The 22,749-nt window shown below is 37.4% G+C and overlaps 1 protein-coding gene across 3 annotated transcripts in view; it reads right to left on the minus strand.

The window, feature by feature from the left end:
- The window catches only part of col19a1 (collagen type XIX alpha 1 chain), a 280,321-nt gene that overhangs the window by 65,533 nt on the left and 192,039 nt on the right, over positions 1 to 22,749 (minus strand). For all 3 annotated transcript variants that reach the window (XM_062982112.1, XM_008118858.3, XM_062982115.1), the window contains 13 exons: positions 18,622 to 18,675; positions 14,694 to 14,729; positions 13,616 to 13,651; positions 11,953 to 12,006; positions 11,201 to 11,245; positions 8,208 to 8,261; positions 7,058 to 7,147; positions 5,389 to 5,433; positions 5,223 to 5,300; positions 2,611 to 2,646; positions 2,459 to 2,512; positions 2,321 to 2,374; positions 1,221 to 1,262 (listed from right to left, as the gene is read on the minus strand). In XM_062982112.1, coding sequence (XP_062838182.1) covers positions 1,221 to 1,262; positions 2,321 to 2,374; positions 2,459 to 2,512; positions 2,611 to 2,646; positions 5,223 to 5,300; positions 5,389 to 5,433; positions 7,058 to 7,147; positions 8,208 to 8,261; positions 11,201 to 11,245; positions 11,953 to 12,006; positions 13,616 to 13,651; positions 14,694 to 14,729; positions 18,622 to 18,675 — 678 coding nt within the window. The remainder of the gene's footprint in view (positions 1 to 1,220; positions 1,263 to 2,320; positions 2,375 to 2,458; positions 2,513 to 2,610; positions 2,647 to 5,222; positions 5,301 to 5,388; positions 5,434 to 7,057; positions 7,148 to 8,207; positions 8,262 to 11,200; positions 11,246 to 11,952; positions 12,007 to 13,615; positions 13,652 to 14,693; positions 14,730 to 18,621; positions 18,676 to 22,749) is intronic.

Below are 22,749 nucleotides of genomic sequence, written 5' to 3' on the forward strand. Positions count from 1 at the left end.
TTCAGGTTTTTTTAATGTAATTCTAACACAGCAAGTTGGCTGACAGGAAGGAGATTAGGAGTTTTAAAGCTTTGTTTCTAACAACAGTGAGGAATTCTGACAAGGAGGGTAATAGTGGGTAGAGCAATACTCAGCTACCATGGTCCCAATATCAGCAGGATATCACCCCCAAAATGTACATTGAAGCCCAAACCCTTCCATTCTCTAATAAATCCTTAGGATTTCTCTCCGCCCCCCCCCCCCCCCAAGGTATTCTCCCTTTCACTAAAATCAGTGGCAAGGGGGAATGACCTGAGTTCCAGCTCTATTCCCAGGGGGTTGGGATATAGGCAAAGATTAATGGCAGATTCCCTTGTCATGCCAGTCTCAGGCTGTTCCTCCCTGAATAGAAAATGTTGTCTTATCAACATTGGAACAGGAAAATTGGGAGGATGCTGCCACTTCCATAATTCGGGAAAGTGACTTTATGAATACTACAGTATTCCCCCCCCCCCTCCCAATTGTATGAAAACTCTCATTGTGCTTCAGGACACTCATTCACCCATGCACTTTGAATGTGATTTTCCTGCTTCTTGTTAGGGGGTTGGACTGGATGGCCCATGAGATCTCTTCCAACTCTATGATTCTATGTTTTGAAGTGTCTGGATCATTGTCACATGGAGGAATCTCACATCTTCAAAGGGTTGCCTTCTGTGTAATGAGAATGATTGAGGCATCCCTGAATGCATGAGGTTAGCACACTTCCTCCGTATGTGTTTATTTTTATAACATCAAAATGGGATTCTTTTGGGCTTCTTTGGTTGAAAGGAACACATGACAAAGTACTACCTTGATGGAATTAAGCAAACATGAATGATAAAGCAAATCCATGGCACTGGTTTCTCAAGTGGAACTTAGAACGCATCTATGTGAGAGCTTTCTGCATTCCTGATTTTTCACATTAAATAATAAATCTTAAATACAGACCTGACTCATTGCAATTAGAATCAACAGATCTATGCAGAATCTATAGATATTGCTAATTCTATAGGTACTAATATTTTTGCCATTTGCAGGTTAGGGGCAGAGAAACAGGACTGGCCAAATACCAACAATACATGTACTGTCAGATGGTGGGCTGCAACCAACCCACCAAAAAGTAGTCCATCAAAATGTGACCTGAAGAAAACTCCCAATTATATCAAATAGAAGATCAGTGGCTAGAAAAAAAATTCAATTACCTTTAACAAAGCGCCCATGTCACCAAGAAGAGGAAGAGCAACCTGTAATAAAAAAAGGAATATCACATGGTTGGAGTGGTGGCTTGTACTGTTGTGGGTTTGAAGGAGGCAACAAGATGTGAGGAGAATGTATTTCACATCTCAGGCCAGTAACTGTGTGTGTGTGTGTTTTTTTTTAAAAAAGGTGTATTTCTTGAAAAGCAGTTGATAAATGGGAAAGGTAACAACTTACTTTGTTAAAAAATGCTACTTTGACAGTAACTGAATACGAAGCCTGAAACTTATATTTTTCCAAGTTTTAATGTCATATAAAAATAAAGAACACAAAGATCTATACAGGAACATACCAAAAGTTCTGTTCACACAATGGCCAATTATTCACACAAAAGTGAAGGCCATCACAAGAATATGCATACAACTGTGCCCTCCATTTCACAATCACCTGTAAGTGATATGTAGAAACAATGAATCCCAGAGAGCCAGTATAGCATAGTGGTTTGAGTGTTGGACTACAGCTCTGGAGAACAGACTTCAGATCCCTGCTCAGCATGAAAACTGACTGGGTTATTTTAGGCAAATAAAACACTCTTAGCCTTGGAAAACCTGTGATCAATTTGAAGGAACACAACAAGAACAATGATGAAACACAATCACCTTGCAAAAAACATTCATAGGATCCACTGTAAAATTTTAAATTTCACCTAAACTTCAAAAACCATGACATTTCTTTATATAGTATCAGCTGAAAATACTACAAAGGGCAGCTCTAGGCCAGAACTAATTTGTGTGAGGAAATGTGACATTCAGCATTGCACCTCCTCTCACTGTTTGTGGTTCCTTTCAAGAGATCTACAAGGGCCATCAGCATTTATATTATTTCTATGTAACAGCCTCTATTAGGGGAGGTTGTCTAGAGGTGACTTAGGCTGTTTCAAGAACAAGTAACTGACTTTATTGAGACTCTATCAGTATAATTTCTTTTATTAAGGCTTACTTCGTGAAACTATTTGCACACACACACCCCTTTGTGGTTCTTTTGGTAAATTTTCAGCATTCATCTCAAGTACAACACACAGTAAATTCATGTTTTATATACATACTGGGTCCCCTGGAGGTCCTGGGAGTCCTGGCTTTCCATCATGTCCTGGAATGCCCTATACATGGATTAAAAATGCTTTACTTCATATTCTTATTTTTGTGGGAACTACTAGCACAATATCTGCCAAATACATACTTACATCAAGGCCCGGGGTTCCTGGAGTACCTGGTAATCCAGGTGGTCCCCTTGGACCCTGAGTCAGAAACAAGTTGAAGTATCAGACACCATGAAATCACTGCTTGGTAACTAGATGAAAACACATTCATCCAAATTCCCAAATATGTATCTTACCGGGAACCCTGGTGCACCAGGAGGCCCTCTAAGACCCTACGACAGAAAAAAGGAGGCGTAAGAGAGAGAAATAAAACAGCTTTAAACATACATAGCACTAAAACTTAAGTCACATATACTGAATCACAGTGTTACAGCAGCAGGATAAAGCCCTACAATTTTATCACAAATCTCAGGCTGTGAAACTCTGCAAGATGTACTTGGTCAATGTAACCTTACATGAAACTGATTTAAAGATATGTTATTCTTAAGTGTAAGTTAAAATTTAGCTGGAGGTGAAAACATTATGTTTTTTTTCTCTAGAGTAGGATGTGTTTTAAAGGATGGAACTGGCAAACCACTTCTGAGTAGTCCTTTCCCTAAGAAAACCATATGATATCCAGAAAGAAAACCCAACAACAGCCATAGGGTCACCACAATTCAATTCTTCTTTTTATAAAACCACCTGCAAACCTTAGAATTACAGAACAACTATATTGCATTTTAGAAAATGCCAATAGAACAGTGATAAATTGTTGAACATTTCTAAACAATATTTTTTTAAAAAGGTCTTAAATAAATAAAATCTCTAGCCTTATTTTAAAATGTGATTGTTCATTCATAGCCGTTCATCCACTTCAGTTTATCCCAAGATCTTTTCGTTGGAACAAATAGGAGAAAATCAGATAGGTGGCTTCAAATCATAAGTACATAAGAGTGCTGTAATTGCAATACTGTGTTTATTATTCTTCTTTCCCAATATTTACCATGACATCTGATGTGAAAAATAACACAGCTAGGATAAGAGAAGACTTATCGCTCTTCTCTAAAATCGGATCCTTTGGAATTAATAGTTTGACCATCTCCCCTTATTGTAGTGTTAAAGACACAAAATGTTGAATGGTGGGGGTTAGGGGTGAAACAGTATATCAGTGACACTTCGTAAGAGAAATTACCATGTGGGAATTGTGTGGGAAGGAGAACATTTCCCAGGTATCATGTGTTAATCACAAGGCTCTACAAGCCATGGCTGCATTGTTGTCATGGTAAGAAAACTATCTCAAATCTGTTTGTTTAACTTTGCTTTGGTTTATACATTGAGCATTTATAGCACCAGTAAAGGGATTACACCAAATTGTTAAAAACTGAAGACAAGTAACTTTATGATATATTGCAAACTATTGTAAGCTTAAGACAATCAAACAGTAGATTAACACAAATCATTCAGACAATAAATTGCATTGTACTTGTGAGAGCTAAGGCAAGAATCATGTTGATGATGAATTAGCAAAAAAATAAAATAAAATAAAGGAAATGGTGGCACGGTGATCAATGTGTAATAGTGAGTTGCTGCACTGCTCTCTCTAAACCCAATGGGGCCACCCTTAGTTATTACTTAATTATAGACTTCAAGGGTCCAGAATGCCACAATTTTGATGTAATAATGGGTTTTAAAGTAGAATTGCAAGGCTTTTTGTTAACCTAGTGCTGCAACCATTATTCAATGCACCATGAGCACATTCATAAGTGAAAAAGGAGGACAAAACAGAGGAAAATGTGCAACCAACGTACATTGTCTACAGTACACACTTGCCTTACAAGCTTTCCCTTAGCCTATTATGGTGGGGAAAGAGGGAAAGGAAAATACCAAGCTTCTAGAATTTTAGGGTAATATTCTTTTAAAGATAATATTTACTGGTTTGATCTTTATTCATTTAAAACCCCAAATGACTGATGTATGGTAAAATACAATTTTAAATACTAAAACGACGATAACAATTAAAAGTGTCTTAAACATAAAACAATAAAGAAGAGAGTGAAACTTTACTAAATCTACCATTATTTAAAAAAATAGGGAATCATTTAAATACCAGAGAAAATAAGATGAACTAGAGGTCACTTTCAGCTTTGACATGGGGATGGCCATAAAGTTTGTGTATGTGTGTGTTTGTGCCCATTTCAGTTACCATCTGGAAAGACCTATGTAGTCTTGTTGTGCTCTTTGTTTTTCTGTTTCTATTTTGTTTTTTAGGTAGCAAGGCAAAGTGCCCACTTTAAAAAAAAATATTCCCTTAACAACCCTAAAATTAAAACCAAAATGCAGGTCATATAAGTCTTTGAAGATTCAACTGCATCTGTATCTTGAATGTGGATTTTAACATTTTTATATTTATGAAGTATGGCATGGTCCCAATTAAATTTGTGACCATGAGACACAAAATTCACATGTTCATGTGCTATTTCTGGGCTTAAATAAGAAAAAAAATGTCTGTACAGTGAGCCCAAATTAGAGTAGTAAAGGTGGTATTAAAAACAGGAACAAAAAAGAAAGATTGTCTTTTCTATATGCTGCATGGTTAACACAATTTGTAATTTAGAATGAAGGTACAGAAAGATCGTGTCTGTGAGCGTGGGGAGGGGAGTGCCTTTCCTGCTCCAGATAACTAGAATAAGGTCATAGAAACACGTCAACTTTGGGGACAATTATACAGTAGTAAAGAATGATGAATCAAACAACTATACAGAAAATGGAGAATTGCTATCAAGACTCACATATCTGAGTAATTATGATTGACTAAAAAATTTATAGCAACAGCCAGCATGAAATCACATAGAGTGGATTCTGTACTTACAGGAGGACCTTGGGTTCCATTTCCTGCTGGACCTGTTTCTCCAGGAGGCCCTTGCACCCCAGGAAGACCTCTTTCACCCTGATGAAGGAACACGTCTTTCTTTGAAAACCTTTCATAGCACTCATAATTGAATATAGAAACAGCAATTGCATACGTTTATCCCTACCTTGGGTCCTCGTGGACCTATTGACCCAGGTGTGCCTGCAGGTCCCTACACCAAACAAAAGCAAATGGGAATGAAAAGGGGCAACCGTTTTAATGTTTGGGTTCTCAATGTTTTTATAGAATTCTAGAATTATAACCAACCAACCCACACTATTAATTCAATCCCAAGTTCCACTGCTGTAAAGATGAAATCAACAAAGACGTCATTTTACCATGTCATTTATGCGCTCTTCCTGTAGTTTCAGAAGTAAAATCAACAGAATCATTTATAATCAGTTTAGGACAGATGCCTCAAACTCAAGGCCTGTGAGGCCCAAATCCATGTCATTTTATAAGGCCCTCCAGATGCTGGACCACAACTCCTGTACTCCTCATCATTACACATCATGACTAAAGCTGATGGAAGTTGTGATACAGTAAGGGCTGAGAGGTGACAGTTTGTTCTGTTTAGTCAGGATAGTGAGGTTTGAATTTAGATGCAAGGTTTGTGGGTATGATGTCTAGCTTAAGAATGTTCTTTAACTTTTCCTCAACCTCAGAACCACAAGTGCTGTTGAGTTGCAATTCCAGTCATTCCCAGTCCTCATGGTAGAGAATGGAGCCCCTGGTGGCATAATGGGTTAAACCCTTGTGCCAGCAGGACTGCTGACCAAAAGGTCAGCTGTTTGAATCTGGGGAGCAGGGTGAGCTCCCGTCTGTCAGCTCTAGCTCCTCATGCGGGGACATGAGGAAAGCCTCCCACAGGCTGATAAAACATCAAAACATCCAGGCATCCCCTGGGCAACGTTCTTGCAGATGGCCAGTTCTCTCACACCAGACACAACTTGCATTTCTCAAGTCTTTCCTGACACACACAAAAATGGTGGAGAATAATCAGAAGTGATGGGAGTTGTTGTTCAATAATATCAGGGGACCTAAACTGGGTAAAAGAGTTTGACACCCGTGGTCTAGGGAAAAGAGAAGTCACAAAGGGAATGATGGAACTTCAGATAAGGGAAGCAGAGCAGAAATCATAGAATCGTAGAGTTGGAAGAGACCTCATGGGCCATCCAGTCCAACCCCCTGCAAGAAGCAGGAAAATCTCATTCAAAGCACCCCCGACAGATGGACATCCAGCTTCTGCTCAAAAGCCTCCAAAGAAGGAGCCTCCACCACACTCAGGGGCAGAGAGTTCCACTGCCGAACAGCTCTCAAAGTTAGGAAATTCTTCCTGATGTTCAGGTGGAATCTCCTTTCCTGTAGTTTGAAGCCATTGTTCCGTGTCCTAGTCTGCAGGGCAGCAGAAAACAAGCTTGCTCCCTCCTCCCTATGACTTCCCCTCACATATTTGTACATATCATGTCTCCTCTCAGCCTTCACCTCTGCAGGCTAAACATGCCCAGCTCTTTAAGCTGCTCCTCAAAGGGCTTGTTCTCCAGACCCTTAATCATTAGAGTCGCCCTCCTCTGGACACTTTCCAGCTTATGATATTATGATTGATCTGGAATTCTCTGTTTTAGATGCACAGTTTGGTTTTTTATTGCTATGACATAGTTCTCCAAACATAACTTCTCTAAATTATCTGGGTTCATCTATTGAAGAATTCATTGTGAGGTGGTGTGGCTTTGAGGCAGGTGTTTGTTTCATTGAGCTCATGGTACCGTTTGTAATTTCAGTCCTATGGTACCTACTGGTCTTCCTGGAAAACTTGGTCCTGGAGGTCCTGTGTCACCTTTGGAACCTTGAAGCCCAGGAGGACCTATGATCCCACCAGCGTCTCCCTAGAGAGATAAAGAAAAAGAATGTTAATTTCATGGAACAAGAGAAGCATTGGGAGATTGTGGGGGAAGTTGGGGAGGATATTTGAAATGTAATTTTAATTGTACAGGTATTTTCTGTTTTTAAATGTATTGGGCTGTGTCATTTAATTGTGAGCCACCTTGAGTCTCTATGGGAAGAAAGGCGGTTTAGCTAACTGATATACTGTTTGAATTGTTATATCTTTACTTTCACAATCATCAGGACTCCCATTGCATAAACAGACAAGGGAAACCAATTTCTTCCCAGTTGTGTATTCGTAACTTTGCTCTTCTCATCCAATTCACTATGCTATCCCCCATATGTTCCTCTTGAGCCAACAGGATCTTTTCTACTTACCAGAATGTAATTTAGTCTAATCAAGACTAAAGGTTTGACTCTACAGGATGGCAAGAACGAATTCTCTAATAGTACAGAAAAAATGTTTGATCTTTTCCACCTCTACAAACTCTTTCTTTACTTTTTTAAAGCAGAATGAATGCTACTTATTTGAGGTAATAACTGACATTCAACTTGTATTTACTGTCTACTTGGAAAGGTTAGAATATCCAATGCTATACAGTAATTTGCTACTAAACAGGCATATACAGTAGAGTCTCACTTATCCATCACTCGCTTATCCAACGTTCTGGATTATCCAATGCATTTTTGTAGTCAATGTTTTCAATACATTGTGATATTTTGGTACTAAATTCTTAAATACAGTAATTACTACATAGCATTACTGCGTACTGAACTACTTTTTCTGTCAAATTTGTTTTATAACATGATGTTTTGGTGCTTAATTTGTAAAATCATAATCTAATTTGATGTTTAATAAGCTTTTCCTTAATCCTTCCTTATTATCCAACATATTCGCGCATCCAACATTCTGCCGGCCCATTTATGTTGGATAAGTGAGACTCTAATAGCAAACAAGATGTAACAGGAAAAAAAAAAACAATTGAAGTGGTCAAAGATCTGATATTCAAAGTATTTTGAGGTATAAACATGAATGTACTTAATCAATATTACCAAGCTTACCTTTTCTCCTTTAATCCCTGGTTTTCCGGGTATTCCATGTCCTCCTGGTAATCCCTAGTTAATGAAAAAGAAATCCTTAGCATCATGGACTTCATATAATATAATCAGTTATGGCCGTTTTGTAACTATAACATTATGCATTATCACAATTCAGTTACACATCCGGGTAGCAATGTAGCTCTGCCCTGGTAAGGTAATCTCTGCTGAATGATCCTGGCCCAAAGCTTTATCAGGACTGTATTCTTGTACATGTCTTAGGCAAAGTTTTCCAGAAAAGACAAAGCTTAGAAAAATTACTTTTGGATTACAGCTCCCAGAATCCCCAGCCAACATGACCAATGGAAATTCTAGGACTTGCAGTCCAAAAGTAATATTTTCAAGTTTCAAGCAAAGCACACAACTCTTTACAGAGCTGAATCATGAAAGATTCAAAGGGTTTCCCTTATGGTTGTCTGGCTCTCAATTTGCATAGTTCAGTTGTATTATTTAAAAGATTGGTAACAAGTTCTTCGGGATTTTTTACAGCTAACTATAGAATTATTTAATTGGGAATTATTTCTCCATGACACAAAATAGCCTTTTAAAAAATTTTATATGTTCAAAAGAAGGACTCAAAATGATCTAAGATATTTACGATGCTCAATTTTCCTCGCCAGCTTTGCCTGAACAATGTTGTTTCCAACATTCCAGGTGTCACTTTAACGACCAGCGTTCTCCTTCCTTTCTGACAGTTTCCATGAAGATAAAATAATTTGGAATCCATCTAAACAAATAAGGCATTTTAGCTAGAGTTCTACACTATCAAGTTTACAATATGATATGGACAAGAGAACTCTAGAATCAATTCCTATTTTTTTATCCCTTCTGATATTTGAAATCAATTTTATTCAAGAACGTGTGATATATCTCTTCTTTAAGTTTCTGAAATATATTTTAAAGCAAATGGCAGAGCTTGTCAGAAAAGAGTATTTCTTGCAATCATGCCAGACATTACACATGAATTCATAAGGGAAAAACAACTTCTTCCTCTCCATTAGACAATACACGAAATGCCTCATTTCATCTTTTTGTGTGTGTGTGTGTGGGGGGGGGGGGGGAATGAAACTTCTGCTTTCATAAACTACAGATGAAAAGACTGGCATCTACATAGGAAACTGGATGTTGGAGGTGCTGTTGATATTCTTTTGCATATCCTGTGGTCTCTTCTGAAGATGTTTCATACAATCATATTTTCCTTTGAATCTGGTGCTGTTCTATTTTTTTAAAAATAAAAAATGTTCTGAAACAGAAACCAATTAATTTGTAAATGGTAATATATATGGAAATCCCCCTGCAACCAAGCACACATCTACATGGGTCAAAAATAGAGATGCTGATCTGGAGTGGGATGCTATAGTTTGCATAACCAACTGCCAAGACAGCTTTTTGTTTGATGGTATTCACAAAATGGAGCAGCACCAGAATCAATTTGGCATCACTGGACAACCCCTTTACCTCACCCTTTGCAGTGAAAGGGTGGTGTTCATTGCTTGGCGCCTGTAATAGAAAGGAGTGCAAATGATTTCATGGGATCAAAGTTGCTATTTGCTCCAGATTCTTAGGGAAATTCACATCAATTGGCCTTAGTCTGCATGAACCTGAATCAACTCCATGTGTTATGCAGCCACCACAGAGCTGATTTGCCCCTTCTTCAGGACAAAGGTCCATGATCTTACATTTTGTGTTGGGAGAATCAAACAGCAGGTTGTTACCTATTAGAACGGCCAATTCTTCCTTCACCTACGAAATCAAGTTAACAGTATTTTGTCATGTTTACAGTATTTTGCAACCAAGTTTGCATCCTCATTGTAGGATTAATGCAGTTTGATACAAGTTGCTATGGCTCAATGCATTGGAATATTGGGAGTTGTAGTTTTTTTGTCTTCTTTGCCAGTGATTCAGATACATAAAACTAAATTCACAGACTGCAAAACAGGCATTGCACACACAATTTTTTTTTTGGGGGGGGGGGGGGACTACAGTTTCCAAGGTATTATTATACTTGGGTAAAATAATCCATGCCATATGTAAAATAGATATTTTATTACAAAAAAAAAGAAGGAAAGGATTGGCCTCTTACTTCAAGGGAATGTTGGGCTTGTTATGCATGTTCATTTTTCATAATGCATAAAGTATGGTTGTACTTTTATACTTGGTTGCCTTTATTTACATATACAATCTCTTATGGGAAACAATTCTAAGAGGTTTATTTCTTATGTTCTTAAAATACATTTAGAAATTTTGACAAATAGAGCAAGGTCTGTTTGGGGATCTTATGTTAAACTTCAATTTAATGTTGTAAGAACAGGTATCACCTCCTCCTGCTTGTTCTATCCCACTTGTGCTCATTTTTGGTTTAATTAACGACACCCTGCCATGTCATCTGAACAAAGAAGTAGATAATCTTACCTATGTTTAATGAAAGCGAGCTAATTTCCAGACATAATTTATGAACTCCCCCCTCCAAATCTTGAAGACTGACTTCACTAATAGCTTAGATGACAAACTAAACTGAGGTTAATCTAAAATAGAAGCATGAGAGAATGAAAGGGGAAGAGGAAATTTGTAAGACAGGCTGGGCAAAATTTACTCTCATAACATTAATCCATGGTTTACCATAATCTTTGAATGCAGCCATTGTTATATGTCAATATCATTTTATTTCCATCATCTGTTATAGAGGTTTCTCCATGACTGAGGTGTTATTTGTTATCCTTTTTGTATAGATAGCATAAGTTGGCTATAGAAATAATAGAACACATAGTAAATAACTCAGAGGAGCAGAAATAAAGCTAGTAAGAGTGCCTCTAAATCCTGTGGGTGCACATCAATCACAGCTCTTCTCAAACTCCAAATAAAAAGAGTACATCAACAGTTCTCATAACATTATTTCACTGGATAATATTTCACTCCAGTTATGTTTACAAGGTGCAGTAAAACATTCGAATACTTACAACTTCTCCTGGTGGTCCCCTGGGACCAGCTTGCCCTGGGGATCCCTATAATGACATTAGGACCAAATGAGTTTGAAAACAACAACACCTGCATCTCTCTCTCTTTCTCTCTGTATTCATTTTAATGGGGATTCATTTGAACAGCGATAAGAAGAAATCTCTGTCTAGAACTAGACAACGTATCTTTTCATTTATACATTCCTTTCAACATGAGATGTGGTTTTAATTTAATGGTTTGTGTTTAGTGTAATATTTCTGCTGCAAATCTGCTTGTGTTTGTTGCATTCATTTTTATGTATTTTGAATGTATTTAAAATTGTTTAAATGTCAGTTAATTACCCTGGATGTTTGCTATCTAAAGGACTGAATGTCATTTATATCATATGCAACTGTGACCACAATGAATGTTAAGAAGCAGAAGAACCTTTGAAGAAAGCTTTTAGGAAATTGCATATACATTTAAGATTGTATGCAATGAGTGACTACTAGAATACAAAATCATATATATCCTCAACACTTCAACAGTTAATAAAAGAATTGAAAAAATATTGTAATCTTGGTTTTATATGTTATTGTTATATATGTGGTTGATTGTATTGTTTTTTGAAATGTTATGAGCTGCTTTAGATCCCATTTAGGAAGAAAAGTAGGATATAAATAAAGTTTTTAAAAAGTATAGTAATCTACTATTGTACTGATAAAGACAACTCATAAACCCAATGACACTGATAAAATACAATTTAATAACATACCTGAGGTCCTGGACTACCAATAGGCCCAGCAGGACCAGACTCTCCTGGTGCACCCTAAATAAATATTTTCAAAAAAAGTGAGATAAGCTTGCATCTTTAGAGATTAAAAAAAGTGTACAGCAGATAGCTGATATATCAGAGAAAAGTTCACTTTAATCTTGTCAAGAAGGCATTGTAATACAAGTACTCAATTAAATTTTGAAGTCTTGTCAGTACACAATGTTTTTACAGTAATAGCAAACATTGGTGATATTTGCATTCTGTTGTTTCCACTGGCGACCTTGAACTAGTAGAAGGCATGTTGAAATGTGTAAGACAGGGAACTCAATGTTTGCTACTCTATTGGTTATCTACTATAGTCAAGGAATGTTCCGGAAGTTTAGCAAATAAGGCATGAAGTACTGGAGCAGGAAGGTACAAGGGGGCAAAATCTCATGCCTTACCCTATATGAGGGGAAGTGCTCTTCACTAGCACAAAGCCTCTTCACTAGCACTGGGTACAACTCTCCCTGACTTCACCGAAAGTAATATGATCAATGACAAATGTCCTTCAGTGATGATAGCTTTCTCTACTTGTATTCAGTTCACTAGCTGAAACTTGGCCACTCCTTGCCAAGGACTTAAAATCAAATGCCCATGGTTCTAAAGCTGTCAGAATGGACCTAGTTTGGATCATATTTTTGGTGGGTTGCATGCTGTAGTGGAAGAAAGATCCCTGTTCTGCTCTGAGATCTCCCAGTTAGGAGCCCCCTGGTGGCGCAATGGGTTAAATCCTTGTGCCAGCTGAACTGCTGACTGAAAGGTTGGCGGTTCAAATCTGGGGAGCAGGGTGAGTTCCCATCTGTCAACTCTAGCTCCCCATGCGTGGACATGAGAGAAGCCTCCCACAGGATAGTAAAACATCAAACATCCAGGCACCCCCTGGGTAACGTCCTTGTATTTGGCCAATTCTCTCACACCAGAAGTGACTTGCAGTTTCTCAAGTCGCTCCTGACACACACACAAATCTCCCAGATAGAAATGGGTGGATGTAGTATTTGCCAGTCATCTATATACTAAAATACAATGCAGATAGAACCTGCTACAGGTAGTTTCTCTCAGAAAGAAGACTATTTGAACTATATTCTTTCATACTGTTCACTGCAATTTGGAATGGGGAATATGTAGCCCTCCATATATTGTTGGATTGCAAAACTATGCTGTTATCCAGCAATAATTGGAAGACCATTTGTTTCCCTGCTTTCAATCAGTCACCTAGCATACAAGCAATATACTGCTCATGATCTGAAATTTGTATTTTATGTACAGATATAACAACAACAACAACAACAACAACAACAACAACAACAATTTTATTCTTGTACCCCGCCTCTATCTCCCCGCAGGGACTCAGGGCAGCTTACAAATGCAAAAGAGTATACATACAAAAACATCAAATACCAAAAACGCACAAATGAAAAAGTAAAACATACGATTAAAATCAAACCATTAATAAGACAAAGTTAAAACACGTCAATAAAAACATAAGGATGGGCTGATCAAAGTGCACTAAGTGAGACTTATGTCTGGATTTCTTCAGATGTATGTAAAGTAATCAACAGAGAGAGAAAATTCAAAAATACAAAAGATTAAGACCATAATGACAGGCTTCCAATATACTTACTGGGTCCCCCTTTTCTCCTTTCTCAGAAGTCTCCCCCTATGAGAGTGTAAGAAATCTTAATTTTTCTGTAGATATTTTAAATGGAGTGCTGGCATGTGGAAAATGCAGCAACTAACTGGCATGTTAAGGTAGGAACTAATAGTCAAGGCACATTTAAACATGATGTTGGCTTTATAAAAAGTAAGAGAGTACAGAACAAAATGTTATAATCCAAAGCATCAGCAGATAAAGAATTCTGAATTACTATATCCATGCATAAACTACAGATGTAGAATGCAGAATATACTTAAGCAATATGATAACATTTACCTGAGTGTGTCAGTATTTTACAATTTCAGTATTTCAGGAGAGGAATTCAGGACACAGAAGTGTTCCATCAATAGGAAATCAAATCAATACTTGAATTTATTGGTGACTACTTTAATAGAGATAAGACCCATTGAATTGGGACCTAGTTTTGAGTAACCATGCTTTCAAATGTGCCAAGATCATGTGATCAATGGTATAACTCAAATGGTGCCTTTCTTGAGCTATGCATCTCAGTTTCAACACACATGCCAACTGAATTCATTTACTCATATCATATGTGTGAAGCAACTTTTAATTCATGCCATGTTGCTACTGAGTAGACTGCTAGAAGCCTCTTCTGAGTTTCTGTATTTCTCAAGAGACTTGCTCATGTATCCTAAATGTAAGAGGGGAAGCTCAATCTCATATGTGTGACTGGCAGTGCAACTACTGGTATTTGCCCTGCAAACTTCTCCAAAGTTTCCAGGAGGGCAATTTCATGGAAATTTCATTCTTTTCAGCATTCTTCTACTTGAGTTTCAGCTGTGTTGCATGCAATGGATCCACACTGCACAAGTTGTCACACCTTTCAGGACCATGTTAATTAAAATACAGTTAAAATAATAAGCATGAAACCATGAAATATATTCTTCCATAGTTGTGTCCCTTTTATTTAAACTCATTTTAAAGATTTGAGTCAGGAAATGTAAGTCATGTTTAATTCCAACTAGTCACATGAAACCAACTATCTGTGCTATCGCCAAATCCCTTGCCAAAGGTCACTACTTACCTTTTCACCTTTTGAGGCCTTTTCTTCATGATGACTCTTTTGAGAAAAACAAATTTGACCTTCATTTGTCACTCATTTGTTATCTTGACAGATAATGAAACACACTGTCACTATGGTTACTTTTCACTTTTTTTCCTATAGTGATATATAGGAAATGCCAAGTCAGGAGCATCCCAGCCACTGAGACCTAGAGATGATCCTCTGGGGGTATCATTTTTATTGCTTATATTTATATTCAGCTTTTACACCAATGTTTTTCAGAATGTTATATGGAGCCTGCAGGTCTTCTCTAGTTGTCAGGGCAACACAGAGAAATCTCAGGACTAGACCACTTTCTTGAAAACTGTGTACATCTATATTTGTTTCATTAACTTAGACTTAGTGTTTTCTCATTTTAATTGAATACTCTGTAGAAGTGCAGCTTATGATTAATAATTAAGTAAACTGATAACACATTAAGTAATCCTTTGGTCTCACATTCTGGCTCAGAAATCTCAGGTCCTAGGATAGTCCTGATCTGGAAAACCTATTGTTGTACATGACATTCTCATTTGCTTTTTTACAGTTATAGTCTGTTATTGTGGTTTGTTGCCTCCAGTAAGCTCAAAGCACCAGTTAAGGCTCTCCCACTTTTCATTTCATCCCCACAGCAACCCTCTGGGGTACATGAAGCAGGGAGATTGATTGGCTCAAGGTCACCCAATGAGTTTCAGCAACTTGAAACTGAATTCCTTGTATGAAAGTCTAAAACATGTCCTCAACTTTTGTTGTTTGCTATTCTGCATAAAAATAGCAATACTTGATTCCATATGAACTTTAAGCAGGGAGGATAAAAGACACGTTTGTGATTACTGTTATATTATTGCTCTGACACAGAGAGTTCAAGCAAATGGGTTTAGACAGGCAAAGAATCAAAGGGACTTCATGCTGAAGAGGAGAATGAGAGAACAGCCACAAGAAGAGGCTCCAATAGACTGCTCTGGTTTCACCTGTCCTGATCTGCCTCAGGTTGAGAGAAAAGCAAAGGAAGACAAGATGGAGAAATTGAAGGGAAGGCAATGAGAACAGCCCAGATCTCTTGAGCTGTATACACTTTCAACTTGAAGGATGAAAAGAGGAAAAATACGAAGCTTCTGGAGTGTCTCTGGTGGCCACCTACCACCCAGGCTTCACAGGAGCCTGGTTTGTGAACTTCAGGATGTGAAAACTAAAGAGATTATTTTATAACGGAACTAGTAGGAATTATTGATTCCACTTAACATGTGAAGAGACTTCAATTTGCTCAATGCAATGCTTCATTCCTCTTCTCCCTTCTGCTTCATTCAGATCAGTTACAGAGGGTGTTCCACTCTTCTGGAGAAGATTTGAACAGGAGGCTGCTGGAAAGAGGGGGACTCCATCCCATCAACACCGTTACCTTCTTCTGGAAGAGGCACACAACTGAATAGGACCCACTGTGACTTGCTTGTGCTTCTTCCCTCTCTACTTCTTTGAAAAGTCTGGCCTTCATATTAGGAATATGTCTCACTTTAGCATATCTGAGTCTGGTTCTTTTATTGTTTTTAAATGAACAGACCAGAAAGCTGTAAACATAATTACTCACCTAAAACGCTACCAAGCATTTTGAAGTTCTTTTTCCAAGCTGTTCAACACACAGCATTGATTATGAGTGTATTTTCATAACACTGCACATTCTAGTTCCTCATTAAGTTCACAATTGAAATATCACCAGATGGATAAAATTGAATTAGGAGCGGGAAGGGGAGATAACATTTTCAGAATATATATAAAGTTTAAATATTGGAAATGTATTCTAATGGAAATGTTCCAGTTCACTGGCTCCCTTTATCACCAACTGAGTTTGCATATAGAAGAGAAAATGATCTGTGTGTACATATTCAAAGTAACAATGGTAAAGATGTGTGCTTCAAATTACAAGGTAACTGGGTAAAGGAAGAACCTATGTATGTGATCTAAAGGGCTAATTTTACTAAACTGTTTTATTACTACTTCCTGCAACCAGTTTGGTATGTTTAGTAAAATTAGCCCTTTAGATCACATACATAGGTTCTTCCTTTACCCAGTTACCTTGTAAAAAAATAATATGTTAAATAAATAGTGGAAGTGAGTCTGCATCCCTTTAAGATTTGGTCTTCTCCTGTCTAACAAAAAACATTGCTAAGGCAGGGCAGGGAGAGCCAACCATAAACAAAACAAAACAAAAAGTCAGAGCTCTAACTTACAGTAATTTAAACGGATTATCTTAATTTCTATCACATTCATTTTAAATAAATTTGTGGAATTCAAAAATAATGGAATCTGAGCTTTTATCTGTGAAAAATAAGGGTTTCCCCCCCTCATACACACATATACATGTTTTATTGTAAACAGATATCCGGCAATTAAGATAAATGACATAAAAAGTAAAATAGTGATAAGAGAAGTGTATTTCTTTTAAGGGTTCCTTAATATCTTTAAAAAAGCAAATAGCGTTTCAGAACTCTCCTAACACAGTATATAGATTTGAATTTACTTATTCCATTATAGGACTTGAAGAATCAGCCCTGTTGCAAGCTGAAACTCTGGTTCCAGAGAGTCTAACTATTTAAATCTGAAATTTAGACTAGTGAGCCATCATCTGAAAAACTAAACTTAGCACTTGTTTTCTTGCAAGTTTCTTGCTTGAGAATAAGTCATTACACAGTTTTCACTGGACAGCTGAAAGGAGAAGTGTGTTGGTATACTGTAAGAGGATTTAAAAGATGATTAATTTCTTGCAGGCAAAACAGCTGGCTCACATTTTGCCAGAAGATATTAACTGGGAAACACGATAGGAGCTAGGAATTTGTAGAGTCTCATGGGAGCAAGAAATATGAATCTTGCAGACAGATACATATCAAACCCTGAGGACCTCCACTGTGGTTCATGTCACCTGCCACATAGTTAATCTTAAATTATGTGGAATTAAGAAGCTACTAAAACTGATGCCAAGTCTACCAAGAGTGATTATAGGAAGCAAACTGTACACAATAAAGAGCAGAAGGACGTCCACTTTAATTAGTTTTTCATACACATAATGGATTAGAGAACATCTTGAAAGGAGTCCTTCAAATAATTCAAGACTAGTGGAACAAGATTTTGAAACTGTAAAATTTATAACCTATCAAGATGTGCATAACAAAAACTGGAATCGGTTACTGAATGCACCAATAGCACACAAGTTTGCATATGTGCAAATGTGTGTAATGAACACAAAAAGAATGGCTTTTTTGAAGAGGTGTAGTGCACATAGCAAAACAAGTATGGTATTTCAACAAAATGGAATTGTGTCATTCATCAAGATTACAATAGAAGTGCCTTATTTACCATATTTTTTGCACAAAGGAGGAAGGTTGAATTGATATATCAACTCTTTGGAACTTGACTAGTAGGTTATGTTGACTTGCAATCACAGAGACAGAGAATTTACCAAATAAGAATTAGAATGAAATGGAAATTATCAAATTAAACTCATGAGGGCAGAATGAGGACAACCAGGCTGGTTTTAGTAGGAAGAAACTAAGTCCAAGTGGGTTCAGAATAAATCACCCTGGCTGCCAAGACAATCTTGAGCTCCAAAGGTACCCTAAGATCGTCTCAGACCCAAAGGAAATAATACGCAGACCCAAGAACTGTCTAGATCATTATTAGGAACCCTAGAGCCAAAATGCTTTCTGTTTTAACCTGCTGATCTGTTTTTGGATGATAATCCCTCAGGATTGCATCATGTTTCCCACCAAGGCCCTACACTGCCCATTTACTATTTTTGTCAGCCCTCCTGTTCAATACAGTAATGCAAAAGAAATGCAAACATTTGGAGGCTGGTGAAACTGTCCAACTATAGATAAAATATCTTCAATCCTTTCTCATGAGAATTAAGTGTCCATACCTGATAATATGGGCCTTTAAAGGAATCGTGAAATCCTGGAACACCTGGAGGACCCTTGAATGGTGAAAATATAAACAGTTAAATTTGATACTGTGATAAATGTATTTTAATCATTACATTTTTAACCACATTAAGTTACTAGACATTACTCATTTCTTGTAACCTTTGAAAGTGCATTTACAGAATTATAATATATGAAGGTAAGTTTGTGTACAAGGTGATCATCCATCGTATTTTCACAAAATACTTCCTAAAGCCTTTTTCATGTTTTTTATACAACATTAATAGTTTTACAAAGACAGCCAATGTATATGACTTTTTCAAGGCAGGTTTTCAAACTTTATGTTGTCAACAATATTAAACATTTACATAGCTGTCACATGCCTCAACTCAAGTCCATCTGGCTTGGTGTTCTTTTGACTGACAATAGCTCTTCAAGCCATTGACTGATTGCAGAACATTCAAAGTATGTGGTATGCAAATTTACAGATTAAGAGAACTGACAAATGATCGGAGGAAACAAGTGGACTGTCAAGGAACTATAAACAATCCTCAGCAAAAATAATAAATTTCTATAGATGAATGTCCTAAGAGAGCCATCCTGAGAGAGCCTTCCACTCTCAAAATGTCTAAGCGATACGTTCCAAACAGGATTAACTGGAGTGGCAGATTACTAGATCCAGATGTCAAAATTAAACACTTCTGTACAGGGTGAGTATCCCTTATCCTAAAGTCTTTCAGATTACAGATGGCAGTGATACAACGATTTCACTTCACCCATTACATTCAAATAGCTGTTTTGAAGATACATTCCCTAAAAGTGGCGTGGCTTGTTAATCATGTTGCAAAGAATCTTAACAAAACTATATATATGAGGCAAATATGAAACAACAAAGGAGTATGATTTGTATTTTGACACTAAAACATTTTCCTGCAAGCTCCATCTGTTTCAAAGGAGTGCAGTGAATGGGCAAGCACCATCAAGATCCCTGCTGACAAAAAGAAACACAGCACAACTGCTCGCTATGCTTCTTTAAAACATTACATTTTTAAAACAGAAAACTCAAACAGTATAGTTATATAATCCAATCCAGGTGAAAGATAAACATGCCATTTATTGTCATCCTTGTTTTGTAAAAAGCATCTCTGTAATGCACCCCAAAAAGAAATGTGTCAATCATGCTCCTGTTCAGACATCTTCTTTGTGATGGAGCTATACAAAATAAGTCACTTTTGGGCAAATTTGTTCAGAGTACCAAAGCACTCTAAAAGCAACATGCCATCTATTTATCATAATCCAAACTAAAGAAATGTAGATTCCATAACTAGGTGGCAGTGGCAGCTCTTTCTCCTCCTCTTCTTTCCCCCTCTCAGATAACCCAGTTCAAAGCAGATATTGTGGATTATCTGCCTTGATATTATGGGTTATATGACTGTGTGGAAGGGCCCTCAGTCTATGTTTGAAAGAATAATGGAATTTCAGTTGTCACACAAATGTCTATTACAGTAACTCACATTGAAAAATATGGAGAAATATTTCTGCTTGGTAATAATTGTACAGAAATATACTTAAGACATCCATTTCACAGCAATGATAACCACAAAAAGTCCTATATAAAACTTTAAAATAAGTAAAACTAAACGAGTACTTTTCCACAATAGAGATGTGCCTTTCCTTCACTATGAAATTTTAGTCTAGATCTCTGTAGAATCAAACTCTTTTGTAATCATGCTTTCTAATCTATAGTTGGGAACATCACGCTTTTTTCCTCCTCTCCTGAATGTGATGGGGCAAAGGACTTTGGAAGGTAGGTAGAAGGCTGTGAAGAAATTGACGCTCTAGTGTGGCAGTGTTGTTGGTCAAACGGAGGAACTTTAGGGCCCCTTCCACATAGTGGGATAAAATCCACATTAAACTGGAATATATGGCAATGTGGACACAGATAATCCAAGGTCCCTCCACACAGTCATAACCCAGAATATCTTCTTTGAGCTGGGTTATCTGAGTTCACACTGCCATATATTCCAGTTCAAAGCAGATAATGTGGGATTTTATTCAGCTGTGAGGAAGGGGCCCCAGTTCAAAGCAGATATTGTGGATTATTTGCCTTGATATTCTGGGTAATATGGCTGTGTGGCAGGGCCCCAGAAAAGGGTTCTTCAGGGTTTGTCCCTCTTGTTTCCAAAGCCTCTGTATGAAAAAAGGCAGGTAAGATACAGTTGGCCCTCCATATCAAAGGGTTATGTATCCAGAGATTAAATGGTTATTAAAATCAGTCAGTCTCATTCACACAAATCACTGGGGAGACAGGACACACAGATGCCCTTAAACAGCAAATTTACCCGTTACTGCAAGAATGTTCATAGTCACTACAGTGATGAAGCTCCTGTGCCTTTGTTTTTTCCCCATCAAAATGCCAATCACATCAGGTTCAAGAGGATTGACTCTTTGGTGTGGTCCCACAAGGTTATAACACCTTAATATCTCTTTCCCCACCATGGTGTTATCTTTCTGTGGTGGTGAGATCATGTGCTCCTGTGAGACAAGAGACTATGCTGCTGGTAGGCTCTCCTATGTTAGGCAGGCTGCTGATGTAGAGCAAGACTAAATGTGCCAAATAGCCACCGAGGCCCCTTCCACATAGCCCTATATCCCAGAATATCAAGGCAGAATAACTCACAATATCTGCTTTGAACTGGGTTATCTAAGTCCACACTGCCATAATTTCCAGTTCTAAGCAGATAATATGCCTTTCTGCCTTGATATTCTGGGATATAGGGTTGTGTGGAAGGGGCCCTGAGATGCAGCAGTAGTGGAAGGTGACACTAGAGTTGGATTTCTCATAGACAACAACAGTGGAACCATAGCTAACCCTTGTTAGTACTCTGCAAAAGGAGGCACAGTAAACTCCCTTTGAGTATCTTCTACCATGAAGACTATATGATGAGTCCATCCAAAATTGATAACAAGAGATAGTGCCAGAAAATGATATTCCCAGATCTGAGGGAACTCAACAAGCTACTGGAATACAGTAGAGAACAACTATAAGTAATGCTGTGGCTAATGATGTAACTGGACTGAAACTGAAAGGACATTCAGACAGTGACATGCTGAGAGGTGAAAGTAATTATCTCTTTGGTGGAGTATATATCAAAAAACTGTGGTGTTGCTGAAAATGGGTTGTATGCATTGTTCACACTTCCTTATTTTCAGTTCACATTATGTGTGATCAATCTAACCTTTGTACTCATTATTACCAGAAATATTTTCATTCTGGAAAACTTTGGAAGGCAGAGATCACTTTCCATGTCTTCCTTCTTTCCACAGTTCTGGATGGCAAGTCTTGGCTGAGTGACTCTACTGTGTTCTCTTCCCAGGCCCTCCTCAGCTCCCTTTCACCATTTCAGGCTCTTTAAGAAGACTTAGCAGTATACTGGCCATTTCTATTTCCTCCACATCTTTTTGATTGGTTTTCAGTGTTCCATACAGGATATGACAGCACATATCCTGTGACGATGATGAATGAAAGTATTTCATGGTTCTTCAGCAAGCACAACATTGAAAGCAGACTTCAAATGACAAAGCACAAGATATAGAGTTGCTTTCGAATGTTGACATGTCTGCAATAAAACCTATTAAAAAGAAGCAATTGATGGAGAGTTTTAATCACTGATAGGTACATCATAGAAACAAGTGGAAAATTTGGGAAAGGTAATCTGCTAATCCTTTCATTATAAATTTTATTTGTTTGTTTGTTTGTTTATTTATTTTAATTTATATCTTGCCTTTTCCTCAAAGTGAGACTGAACGTGGTTATGAAGTTGGATGACATGGTACAAATATGAAACAATACGTAAGAACAATGCAGATAATTATGTTTTAAGATCGTCTATCTGAATTCCTTCTTTGTTTCTGATTTCATGATAGTACTGTACAAGCTGTACAGATAATTTAAATACTGTTTCAAGAAGAATGTGAACAGAAAATCACTAGAGGGAGCTGCTGTTCCATTTAAAAATAAGCTCTTGTGATAATTTTCAGCCTGAATGACCACACACTGAACTGAATACTGATGAAATTCTTCCTAGTGAAATAATGAGTCTATGTTCTAAAAGAACGTAAGATGA

The sequence above is a fragment of the Anolis carolinensis genome, chromosome 1 (assembly GCF_035594765.1).
Source record: "Anolis carolinensis isolate JA03-04 chromosome 1, rAnoCar3.1.pri, whole genome shotgun sequence".
NCBI lineage: Eukaryota > Metazoa > Chordata > Lepidosauria > Squamata > Dactyloidae > Anolis > Anolis carolinensis.